At 48.7% G+C, this 12,500-nt stretch overlaps 1 protein-coding gene across 1 annotated transcript; it reads left to right on the top strand.

Annotated features, from left to right (window-relative positions):
* The first annotated feature begins 5,169 nt into the window (after positions 1 to 5,169).
* LOC8052203 lies at positions 5,170 to 12,058 on the top strand. Its single transcript, XM_029976209.2, has 3 exons — positions 5,170 to 5,552; positions 6,239 to 6,422; positions 11,324 to 12,058. The coding sequence occupies exons 1-3, from the start codon at positions 5,170 to 5,172 to the stop codon at positions 12,056 to 12,058; spliced, it is 1,302 nt and encodes a 433-aa protein (XP_029832069.2).
* Positions 12,059 to 12,500: the final 442 nt, after the last annotated feature.

Below are 12,500 nucleotides of genomic sequence, written 5' to 3'. Positions count from 1 at the left end.
TTGAAGGGTCCTGCAAAATCCACGTGCAAGCGGGACCATGGGCCTCTGTGGGAACGGCCAGACAGTGATCTCTACGTGGCGCGAGGCTCGCTGATTTTCCTGGCAGACCTGGCAGCCTTGCACCTGGTGAGCGATGTCCTGGTCCAGGCCAGGCCACCAAACGTGTGACCGTGCCACCATCTTGGTCTTTTCCACGCCAGGGTGCCCCGCATGAAGCAACTGCAGGACCTTGGCCCGGAGACTTTAGCACTTCGTCATATTGTCACACATCAAACATACAACCAAATTTCATTTGTCTTTCAATCTTCAAAATGCGCAATTGATTAATTGGTTCAAATACCTGGAATAACTTCACTTTAAGGATGTTGACAATAGTTAACCAATTACATGAGACTCATGCAATATAGATCAATCAACTAGTGCCTTAGCGAGTGCGTATAACTCGTTGCTTGCACGACTGAAACGGGCCCATATATCATTATCAGGGGCTATTGGGGAGGAGGACAGACCGTGACGCCCCAAGCGGTTAACTTTACAGCTACACGGATGGGGACAACAAATACAATGACTCAGCGCTCGGCCGGCATAACCGAACGCGGCGTCAGCGTTCGGCTGGTGTTCGTGTTCTCCGGTGAGGGGGAGGAGGGGCTCTTTTGTTTCCACTACGGCCTGCATGAACAATTTAGCATGCGCGGTCCCAGCTCAGCACAAAAGCCGAAGTGGGTCAAGCTCGCATTCTTTGAGGATAGATCCGGCACTTAACGTCGCTTCGTCGATTGTTAGTATTTTTTACATTAAACTGTGCCCCGCGCTCTATTGTAGAAGATGACATGAACATGCCCATAAGGTCTGTCGGCATGTGCACAGGCCTTGTGTTGAGTAAACACCGAGCGTGGGGAAAACAAACGGGTCAGAGCGCCCCCTATAGTTCGATCTCCTGCCCAATATTTGCACGCGTATATGGCGATATAGACGCTTTCAGCGCGCGCCAAATTAAGCCGCCATAGCCGACCTTCTCTTGTCTTACTGAGATGTCGAGCCACTGAAGCGGGCGTTGACGAGTCTCCAAAAGGGCCTATGCTGGGGAGAAGGACACGGTAGAATCTAAAACGGCAATGACCTGTCCTGCGATGGTAATGATGAAGTGGAGCGAACGCAATGATAGAAAACATTAACTGAAGGTCGGTTATGGCGGCACCCATGCGCCGTTGTCTGAAAGCGTCTATACGGCCGTGTTTACGCACTTATACGGCCAGATCTGGCAGTATTTATACGGCCGTATTTTCTCCCATATATGGCGGAATGCAGCCTTATTTGACTGCTTATATTATCATATCTGGCCGTATATAAAAAATATCTGGGCCATATCTGACATTTTCGTACGGGTGGACTCTGAAGCGCGAGCTTTCGCTCCAAGTGCTCCGAGCTGGTGCGCGCGGGCTTTCTGCCCTTGCTAACACAAGCAGGGGTTTCCCCAGGAATATAAATTAGGGGGAGGTTCTACATTTGTAAGGGGGGGGGGGGTTAGGGGAATCGATGGCCGAGTGGTCTAGCGCACACTAGAGCCACTCTATCTGGCAGCGTAGCTGCCAGAGTAGCGCTACGCATTTCCCTGTGCCGCCTCTCACTGCGATTGATCACACGCGGTACCATAGCAACGAACCGAGCTGGCGCCGTGCCCATAGCGACCGAGTGACTACTCGTCACGTGACCTCGCAAGAGCCGTGATGTCACCGGTAAGATGGCAGAGCCCAGAGCTGGTAGATGCCAGTTTGTTCGGTGCGCGGTAGTCGTAATGTGCCGCTGCTTGCCGACGATTTCGGACTTCTTCGTGCTCTCTGACGCAGGTATAACGTGAAGATCTGAAAGAATGTGACTTTATACCTTTTCTGTGCAAGATCGCTCTGGATATTAGCACCTGTGCGACAGCATCAGTCATATCGCAGTAGCGGTTGTCGTATTCCTGGATGTGTTCGAGGATCGATAAGACATTTTGCATGTAATTTTCGCATACTCCTAGCATTGTTTGAACGTTGGAATGTCTGAGAATCAATGCGAATTGTATGCGTCCCATGTTGGACCTTGGGGAAGTTGTTTCAGCCCAGGTAACCGCGTAATCACAAACTTTTAGCGAGGAACCTCCTGCGATCTTTACGTCTTGTACTAATCAACGATTTTACGATATAGCTTTTAGGATAATATTTTCGCATTTTCTAGCTTCCTTTGAATGTTGGAATTTCTGAGAATCGAAACGAAAGGTTTCGATTCTCAGGAAAGGGGAAGTTGTTTCGCCCTGGGTCACCGAATAATCACAGCAACTTTAAGCGAGGAAGCGTCTGCGACCTTTTACCTTTTGTACTAATCGACGATTTTACGGATTGACAGTTCTGAAGAGTTTGATAAACGTCCTTTCGTTGCAATAGCTTGCATTTGATCGCAGTGTTTTTTTGCTTTTTTATCGAGTGACAAGCTGGCGTTTGCTAAAATGACGTATATGAAATGACCTGCTCTATGAGAATGCATCAACACACACTATTAATTTTATATGCTCAGAGGTGTGTTCGTCTTTGTAATTAACAAGTTACAGACAATTATTTTTCATAAGTGTAATATTTATTTTCTGTAGCTTGGCCCGTTTTGTACTCATTAATGTCCGTGCGCCATGATGCTATCATCATGTTTGTATGGTTCTAAATGTCCTCTTTGCAATGCCTACTAAAGCCAAAACGACGCCAGCCTACCGCAGCTCACGCATTTGACACGAAAACTGCGTCACTCGGACGTATGCGCTCGTCAACAATCAATTCGTCGATGAATATTTGAATTCGCGTTCGTGGCCAATGAGTGCACATGAGTGCACTTGCGAATGACAAGTTCTATGGTGTGCTTAAAAAGCACGGTGGAAGCTTGGGGTCATCCCACCGGTGGCCTAGCATGTCACGACCGCGTGATTCCACTGTTCTCTTTTGAGTTGAGTATTAAAGCTAAGGAAGAAGTTAAAGAATCATTTCATGGCCCCTTTAACACGGGTATACGTCTACACCAGATAAAAATATTGACATTTTGCATGCCGGTAAACTTCCGGACGACCACTTGGCTTGTCGGCAAGAACACCTCATATCCGTCGTCCGTTTCTTATGATGGCGTTAACAATCCTCTGTAGACCACCGTGCTGTCCTTCTTGGTTTAACCCCGTCGACTGTTCATCGCCCCGAAACGAGGGTGATACCTTGGTGATACCGTCGTCGACGTCGGTCACCGCTAGTCGGTGAGATAATCTCATCTTGAATGAATGATAGGGTATTGAAGAAGTATGGTGCTAAGCATACATTCTCTTACTATGAGGCAGTCGAGCAGCAGTCATGTCCCAAGCCGATCGTCCTGTCGTGAGCGGCGTAATCGGATTTTGTTCCATAGGAGCGAAGTCCGAAAGTGCAAGGACGGTACGTTCGTCCCACGAAGCCGCCGCCATCCCGGCGGCGCGGAAAACCACTCGCCTTGTCCGTGCACGCTGCAAAATGTCTCATTTCACAGAAGAAACAGTAACCGCTCCTCCAGAGGCCCGGGCCGTACCACCATGCAAAGCGCCTTTTAGGTCTTTTACCACTTTTCAATTAACGAATGGAGATATCAACTAGTTAAAGGTTGCCGCCCGGCGTCGCTAGCAGTACGGTTACCGTAGAAACCTCTCAGGCCCAAAATGGACATCACTATAGGCGCATCTGACGTCGTGTATCTAGATCATTTTGCGTCGTGTCGCTACTCTGGCAGCTACGCTGCCATATAGAGTGGCTCTAGTCTCAGCTAAAGGGTGAACGGTGTATAACCACCATAAAAATGACCCGAGATAGTGGTAAAAGACAGGAAACTTGGTGGAAGAAAAAAAGACATGGAAATGATCGTCTCACTAACGGAGAGACTGAGGGGACATTTCGTGGCCACTCCTACTTCCGTGACACTTCTCTCCCTATATGAAGAATACGGACGCCACCTTCTGCCCATTCTAACCATAGAGTTGTTACAATAAACGCCAAAGCCTCAGCTGGCGCTAGTGTCTACAAGACTTCCGATTGCAAATTGAAGGAGGCAGCAAACAGTCGACCTTTCCAGTGCTCCTGTGTATTCCTATGGGAAAACGTACGCGATATTTTTTCCTCACCAGGAAATAACAGAAACCAGCGTGGTTTCTTTACTTGTAACGGGTACTATGTAGCTTTACTCACATTATAAAAGTGTAATTGATTTTGTTAATGTTTTTTTTATTACTGAGCGATGTTTAAGTTAGCAAAAATTGAGGCCCAAATCTATGTTGTACAGCGTGAAATGTGAATACAAGCTATCAATTCAAGCAAAAAGAACAAAAATCATATTTATTTCAGAGCAACAACACTCGGTTACTGAATTATTTTGATTAATCAGGCAAAGTTTGTTAGTAATCCAGTACGTGTTCTTCGTTCCATAACTCTCTGCTTCATTCTTGTCGTCTGTAATGATTGTTTGATTTGGCATCTATTAGCAGTATTTTTGGTGTTCTGTCAAGCTGATTCACTCTGTGTACTTCATAGCATTGCCTATATGCAAAATACGTGCCCTATAACAGCAGTCTGCAACGTCCACACGTATAATACATGTACACTGGGCTATTTTAGCGCAGTGTTTTACGCCATGATTGTTAAAGTGCCAGCTGAAACAGCGGTGTGTCTGCCTTTTTTGTTCGTCTGTGTGTGTGTGTCCTTGAAACGTTCAGCTGGCACTTTAACAACCATGAACCAACTAGCTCAGCTTCAAGCCGTCACAAGTTTAACGCCATGAACTCCAAAGAAAAACGCTCTGACTTTTGTACATCCGATTGTAAAACGTTCCGAACTTTTTAATCTGTCACAACACTCAGCACTATTTTCTCTTATCATCGAGCGCGAAGGGAAAACGCATTTGCGTTTTCCCATAGGAATGCATTATTGACAATTAAATTTAGACTAGTTGCTGTCTGCTTCAAAATGCAACAGCATACTAGCGCCACCTGAAACTCTAGCGTTTATTGTAGTAACTCTATGGTTTAGCTGTGGCAAGCGTGGAACGTGGCAGTGGTGCTCGTGGCGCGTTCGTACCAACATCATTCCAGCACGTTCCCTCGTGCTGTTCCTCGGACACTGCACTTGCAGAACCGTCATGTCCGCGACAGCCGCTTCTTATTCCGTCGTAGGCTTCCAGACCGGCCTGAACTGGCGTTCGCTGGCCTTCGAGAAGCCCCCGCCGGCCATCCGCGTGTGCAGCCTGTGCGGAGTGGTGCCCAGAACGACGCTGGTGCTTCCCTGCTCGCACGCCTTCTGCGAGCCCTGCTTCGCTGCCACCGAGGGCAAGGGCCGCGTGTGCCCCCTGGACGGCCACGCGTACGACCAAGACACCGTGGGCAGGCTGCAGCTCCCTCCAGACCAGGTTCTTCGTCTCAGGGCGGCCTGCTGGAACCCGGGCTGCTGCTTCGTCGGTCCGGTCTCGGGGCTCCTGGAGCACTTCGAGGAGCACTGCGCCTTCCACAGGGTCAGCTGCAACAGGTATACGCGAGGGCTACCGCGTCAGAGCGACCGTTAGCGTCTTGAAATCCGCGGTCACAATGCCGCAGAGAGAAGTGTCTGCGGACAGTACTCGAGCATGTTCGCAGATTCGTCCATATCTATGATTCCAACACGTCTAAAGAAAGATTTTGTATGGCCAATGTGCGAGGAAGAAGCACGTCTCTGACGGTGTTTGTAGACTTTGTTTTGTATCATGTATTAGCACCAGCACAAAAGACGGTCTGCAGACATTGCGCGTTACTTCCACGTTGATGGTCCTTGTCACATTGGTCATACAAAAACTCTCTAGACAATATACATATGTGTAAAGCAGTGTTTCAAGAATGCACGAGGCCTGTCCGCAGATATATACTTTTTTCATCCGGTCTACAGTGAGTATCGTCTCTTATGTATGATGTATGTGCTGTGTGACTGCGGCTGAAAGGACCACATAAATTGGTCTATAGTCTAACGATTCTTACGTTGAAAACTTTTCTGCTTGTATTTTTTATATATTTATCTCAATACAAGTGAGAGAAAACGCGCAAACTTCCCCAAAATACCGCGATTCTACACCATTTTCAGATTTGCAACCTTTTGTGGCGGTCATGGGGACCAAGGTGTCACGCCATGGGGAGTGCGATTCTGATGGCGATTTCACTCTTTGAAACTACCCGAAATTGCAGGTGTCACCAAGACGTCCTGCGGCACGACCTGGTGCAGCACTACGCAGAGGGTTGCAGTAGTGCCACCAGCGTGCAGGGCGGAGGCAGCCGGGAGGCTGGTCTACTCTGCAGCGACATCCTCAAGGCCAGCGCCGAGTTTCGACGCTCCTTCACCGAGCTCCGGGACGGGTACTACGAGCTGCAGGCACGTCCTCGAACGAATATGGGCCTCGTGCACCATATATACTCTGTTCACCCTTAAGCTGAAACTGCAGCCAAGGCAACAAGCGTGACCTAACCCGCGCTCCTGTGTTTGAGACATGCATTTCTAGCGCGAGCGCTCGTTTTGCAGAAGAACGCTTCAAAGCAACGACCTCGAGCTCTCGTGCTAAAGCCATTTGTGGCATTCGCGGGGCACCATATCTGAGTCCGGTGTTCACAACGCAGGTTCAGAACGGGCCCAATCTTGGTGTTGTGGAATGCACGTTGAGCAAACGTTCTGCAAGCTCCTTGTAAGCTCGCGCTTGTCAGCAACGGACTGAACCATGACCACCTGTGGATACCGGCTTTCGTCTGTTGCAGGCTAAGAAAAGCAGAACAAGCTCCTTTCACAAAGCCCTCCACTCTTTCCAATTTAGCAGTGCGAACGCTGGAGAGGAGGAAACCCCCGATCATGGCGAGCTAAACGTTTTGTGGGAGCGCTTGTCCTGCTACTCTAGACCTGCAACGGGTTATAGTCGAAGGTGTGGACATGCCATCTTCTTTATACATTTTTACGTCCTCAAGATCATGCAACAGGTGCGATTCAAAGTAGTGGCATTGACAAGTTATTCCTACCCTTTTTTTAACTTCCTTTTAGAAATCGATATTTGACCGCCGAACTTTGGTTTCTCGTACATAGATGGACCAAGAAACAGGAGTTTCAAAACCATTTCACGCGCGCTAGCGCGTGGAATAGTTTTGGCACAGATATTTTCACGTGAAAGGCCAAAGAAGTGGAAGACGCTTGCCCAGCTAGGTATCTCGCGTGGTGGGATTAAGCTCCATGAACGGGAGCTCGTACTACTATACGATCTTCATTGTGTAATATAAATAAACAAGTTAGATTTTCGCCTGTGGTTTGAGCGGAGAGAAATTGAGGTTAGATATCAGCGGCCGCGTGTGTTCAAACTGTATTGACTATGACTGTTTCTGGTTTGTTGCAACAAGAGATCTACAGAAGAAGCTTCTCCCCAGCCAATACCACCTAAGGTAGGAGGCCTGTGAAAGACGCTATCGTTAGTAGGTCCCCGACCCACCTTAAGCGGCAACACGCCGAAACTCGACGAAAATTGCCACAAAGAGGCAGACGCGACCATGTTGGCGTCGCCACGTGCTTCCGTCGCGGTCGGTGAGAGAGAGGCTGCAAGATGCGCAGTCGGTGATTCTGACGAGAGCTAACTAGCGCTGCGCGAATCCACTAGTGATAACGTTTTTGAAGGCGCAGGTCCTACCCCCTGGCTGGTATGGCCCCATCACGCTCTCCGTGCTTTTCGTCGACTTGACTCGTTATCGAAGGTAGAAAGCTCACACTGGAGGCGGAGTTTATGGTACGTTTACACCTGCATTGAAAAACGAATGAACAGGAGGTGTTTATACATCTATTCCCAGCGGCGGCGGCGGAGGCGGCCGTTCTTGCAGCGATTTTCGAAGCTTCTTGTTCATGACGTCAGGGCACCAGAGCACGTCGGCTACTCTGGCCACGTTTGGGCAGGTGACATTGTTTAGGTTGTTTACATGGCGTTGCTCAAGGTGTCAACATCGCAAACAAAATAGACCAGGGCGAGGGTTACTCAGACTATTTACGATTTGCCGGAGCCTGCCCCAATACCATGAGCCCAATGCAAAACTATTGAGGTGTTTCTTTTGTTCGTGCGACAAAGACCACATCTATAAAACTCTGACAAAACGAGCGCCAAAAACTAATAACATCTGAAGCTTACCTGATATCAAAATTACTTCAACAACTTCGTCTTTTCTTTTTGACCCTAGATAATAAATTTTGTAATTGAAAATTAGAACCTTTGGCGGGGCTATCTGTCACCTGGCGATCCATGGTTATTGCGCGTGCAACAGTGCCGACGGGCGACGCGTTCAACGAAACTCCTTGTGCAGCCGTTTCTTTGGAGGTCAGCTCGGAAGGTCTGTTTCTCCTTTATTTTGTGTTTTTTCGATGAGCAGCTCTAGACACAAAAGTAGATACCATTGACGCCTTAATTGTTACTCAGTGCGGCGTTCGAGTCAAAATCGAGGTAGCGTCCAGTGTTGGTTGGTTTCTTGTAGGCCGTGAATCTCAGCTTGACTCCTTGCCTTTTCACCAGAGCATCGGGGAAAGGCAAGACTCCATCTCTCTCGTATTCTGCGGTGAACTGGATGGCCGGTTCTATAGAGTTCAGGTGTGCCAAAATATGGGTCACCTCTGATTTCTTCACGATGGAAAAACAATCATCCACATAGCGCATAAACTCTTTTGGCCGGTTGGCGAAAGTGATTAGCGCCCTCTGTTCAACCACTTCCATTGTGAGGTTTGCCGTCGTGGCAGAAATAGAAGCGCCCATTGCCGTTCCGCTCACTTGTTTGAAGAGTTCACCCTTGAAACTGAAGTACGTACTGCTAAGGCAGAACTCGAGAAGGCGGCACAGTTCATCCACACAGAGGCTGGCTCTTGAGCCCGATGTTTCGTCTTTCTCGAGAACCTTTCTGGTTGCAGCAACTGCTAAGGGAACTGGGACACTAGTAAAGAGTAACACAACGTCGAAAGGCACCATCGTGTCATCATCGCTAAGTCTCACTTGCAAGGCACGTTCCACGAAGTAGCCGGTGTTCAGCATATGAATCGACGTGTTTCCAAAGTGTCCGTTTGGTTCATTTAGTCACCCCCTGAAGACGGAGTCAAGTCCACCCCGAAACGTTTGGAACTGCTTGTTTTCGAGCTTTTGGTTTGAAATTTATATTTTTCGGGCTGTTTCCCCAAAATAGACAGATTTCTGTCGAAGATGTTTACTTGAACAGCTAAAGTACGTATCAAAAACTTGAGAACGAAAAAAAAAACAAAAAAACACCGAGCTTTTACAATATGGCCAAGGAAACACTGATTACGTTTTTTGCAGTCAGTCACACGTACATTAGCTATTTAAATAAGTTGTACAGCTCGGCTATCAAGCCGCTCGTGGAAGTTGGTACCGTCGGTTCAACATCAGTGCGCTGCACATCCAACTGAAGTTTTGGGTGTCTTATTGTGACAAGGGTTGTAAGAATGAACGCTTTTGTTTTTCTTTGTGTACTCTAAAACTATTTATAGTCTGCGCACGCTTGCCAAGAGATGCCATAGCCCGAGCAATCTCCAAGCACAAAAGGAAAGATGGACGTCTGGAGTGCCGCGGTAGCTGTACCAAACGGACGCTGCACGCCATCAAAGTCAACCCAGCACTGAGAGAATGCGACTTACTGGTTTTGCCTTGCGTTTCATGAAGCTCCAGGTCAAGTGGCGTTCAATGGGCTGGGATATAGTTACTCTGGGATGACTCCCTGCATCGGCCGCGGTCACACTATAGTTTTGGAAGTGAAAGGAAAGCGCGTGGCAGCGAAGCATTGCACGTTGCCATGGCAGTTATACATGCATCGTCTAAGACCCATTCTCTAGATGGTAAAAACAAATCTCGCAGTTCTTCGGAAAAAAAATTTTGGGCGCGCCCGGGGTCAGCATTTTGGGCGCGCCCGGGGTTGCATGGCACAACATTTCGTCGATATGAAGTCAAAGCTATGCACCAACAAAGTGAGGAACAAGGGGAGGCGAGAGCGCCCGTAGACGTCAGTACGACGAGCTTTGACTGGAACGATTAGTAAGTAGGCATGAGGCTATGGCTGCCTTTTTGTCTGCTCACTGTTTGAACGCGTACTAACGCGAACGTGGATCGCTCGACACCGTCGTTTGGCAATCGAACGCGTTCCAAAAATGAGTACAGACAAGGGCTTTAGCTCTACCCACTAATCATTCCAAGTTCCAACCACAGCTCGACGTTCTGACGTCCCAGAGCGCTGCCCAGCTCCTTTAGTTCCTTGTCGCATATACGTCAGTATACTCACGCGGCCTGGCCGCCCCTCAAAGCTGCACGCGCACTCTTCGCTTTTCCTAGAATGCCGTAGGAAGCACGCTCGCTCACGTTGCGCACATACAATAAATGTGTGAAAGACAACAAGAATTATAAAAAAACGAAGAAAAAATACATTGTTAGCTTTTAATAATAAAAGGTAAATAATCCTACCAAAGCCTCGAAAAGGTATCCCGTAGGGTGCCTTCATGTGCGCTTTGCTTAGGGTGGAGACATCTGGCCATTTTGTCCCACAAGTTTATTTTTCTTTTTTGTTCAGAAGCGCGTGAAAGAGCGTGTCCCTGCACGCGTTTGTGGCGCTGACTGTGCTATCGCGACATTTTGTTTTCGTCGATTTCTTTGTATTTTACCCCTGAGCGCGTGCTGTCGGCCTCGGGTACTACAAAGGATGGCATCACCCTATACAGAAGGACATTAAGGCACCCTAGTATCCCGTTTTGAAACCTGCTTCGTTTCCTCTTCAGGGGCGACTGAATCGCACAGAAAAGTTGCACGAGGCGGCAGCATCTCTCGTCTTTTTCATCTGTTAAGATCAATCCTTCTCTGGCGAAGCTGTCCTTTGTTCACTGTCCTTGTCAGGTGGTGTAGACCTTGGACGTAAGCAGATACAAGGCACCCAGAGGCCTGTTTAGATTTTCTGGAGGGTGTTGGATGTGCCATGGCTTCAGAAAAAGACTCTAGAACAAACTCTACCGGAACAAACGAGTTGATCCGAGCTGCATGCGCAGCTGGAAGTAACTTGTTTGTTCCAGAAAAAAAAGAAAAAAAAACAACAAACCTCAGTTATCTATGAGCAAAAAGGTACACATATATTGCGTGTGCATCCACATTTGAATTGTGTTTTCAGTCAGCACGAATGTGCTACTTTAAACCAAAAGAAAACAACAAAAGCCAGTAAACGTTTTTTTTTTCTTTTTAAATTTTGATAGCATTTTTTTTATTTTATTGATTGCAGGCAAGCCTCAACACCCTCTCGGGAGAGATGAAGCACTCGCGCTCAGAAACCAACGCAGCCGCCGCGAGCGTCTCACGCCTCCTACAGGCAGAGTTGGCCGCCCTTAAAGCCCAACTGGAGGCCTTGCAGTGTCGCGGGACCGGCGACGTTCCCGTCCCGGCGCCGACGCCAACCCCAGAACCCGTCCCGCGAGAGCCGAGACAACTCAGCGATGCCCTGTACATCATCGGATCGAGTGAGGAAGCCAACGCCTCGCTGGAGAGCGGCGGCATTCGCTCTGACGACCCCCAGCGTGCTCGAAGAGCGCTATGGTCCGTCAGCAACATGGCATCCCTCTGCGCCCAGGCCTCGCGGTGCGGCCAGACGCTTAGTTGCAGCGACGTCTTCTCGCTGGACGGCTACATGGCGCGGCTAGAGATCCACTTGCGATGCGTGGACTGCGTCCTTTTTGTGCGTCCCTGCTTCAGGCTCTGCAGGGGCGCCAACGACGCAGTCCTGGAATGGCCCTTCAAGAAGACGCTGTCTGTGAAGCTGGCCCACTTCCAGCGCCAGGGCGTTTCCGTACGCTTCGACCTGGACACGGGCCACATGGGTGACTATCGCGAGTTCTGGATGCCTACCAGGGAGCGCAACATCCCATTCACCATGTGCGAGATGACACTCCTCACGACGGCCTTCTCCGCAGGCAGCGCGAGCACACTGGACATCTTCCTGGAGCTGCTGTGTCGCGGCTGATGCCACATCGCAGGGGACAAGCGGTGACGGAGGTTGTGCGAATTTGGACGTATGCAAAATACCTGAATAAATTTAGTTGAATATAGTTTGTCTCGCTCGACCCCTAGGGGAAAAAATATTTTTGGAGCTTGACCGACATTTGTGACAGCTGCAAAATGACATTGTTGGAGCACAAAGCTGTGGTGGGCTAAAAAAGCAGGTATGGCGATCGCGCAAGTACGAACAGACCCGCGATTCAAGCCTCAAGCGCAGCATAATTTGTATGTAAAGATCTTGATGTGTTTGTGTTTGTTTAAAGGCCCGTTCACACTCTTGCGACCTCTTAGAACTAGGCTCCTTAAAACCTTTTACAACAAGAGGACACACTGGCGCCGTCTATTGGGTAGCAGTGTAAACTTGGCGGTCCGGCATATTTTCTACTTCTCTCCTGCATTATCCTTTC

This window comes from Ixodes scapularis, unplaced genomic scaffold (assembly GCF_016920785.2).
Source record: "Ixodes scapularis isolate PalLabHiFi unplaced genomic scaffold, ASM1692078v2 PGA_scaffold12__126_contigs__length_90152505, whole genome shotgun sequence".
NCBI classification, from domain to species: Eukaryota; Metazoa; Arthropoda; class Arachnida; order Ixodida; family Ixodidae; genus Ixodes; species Ixodes scapularis.
Note: the sequence above shows the minus strand (reverse complement) of the source record. Positions and strands in the feature narration are given on the sequence as shown.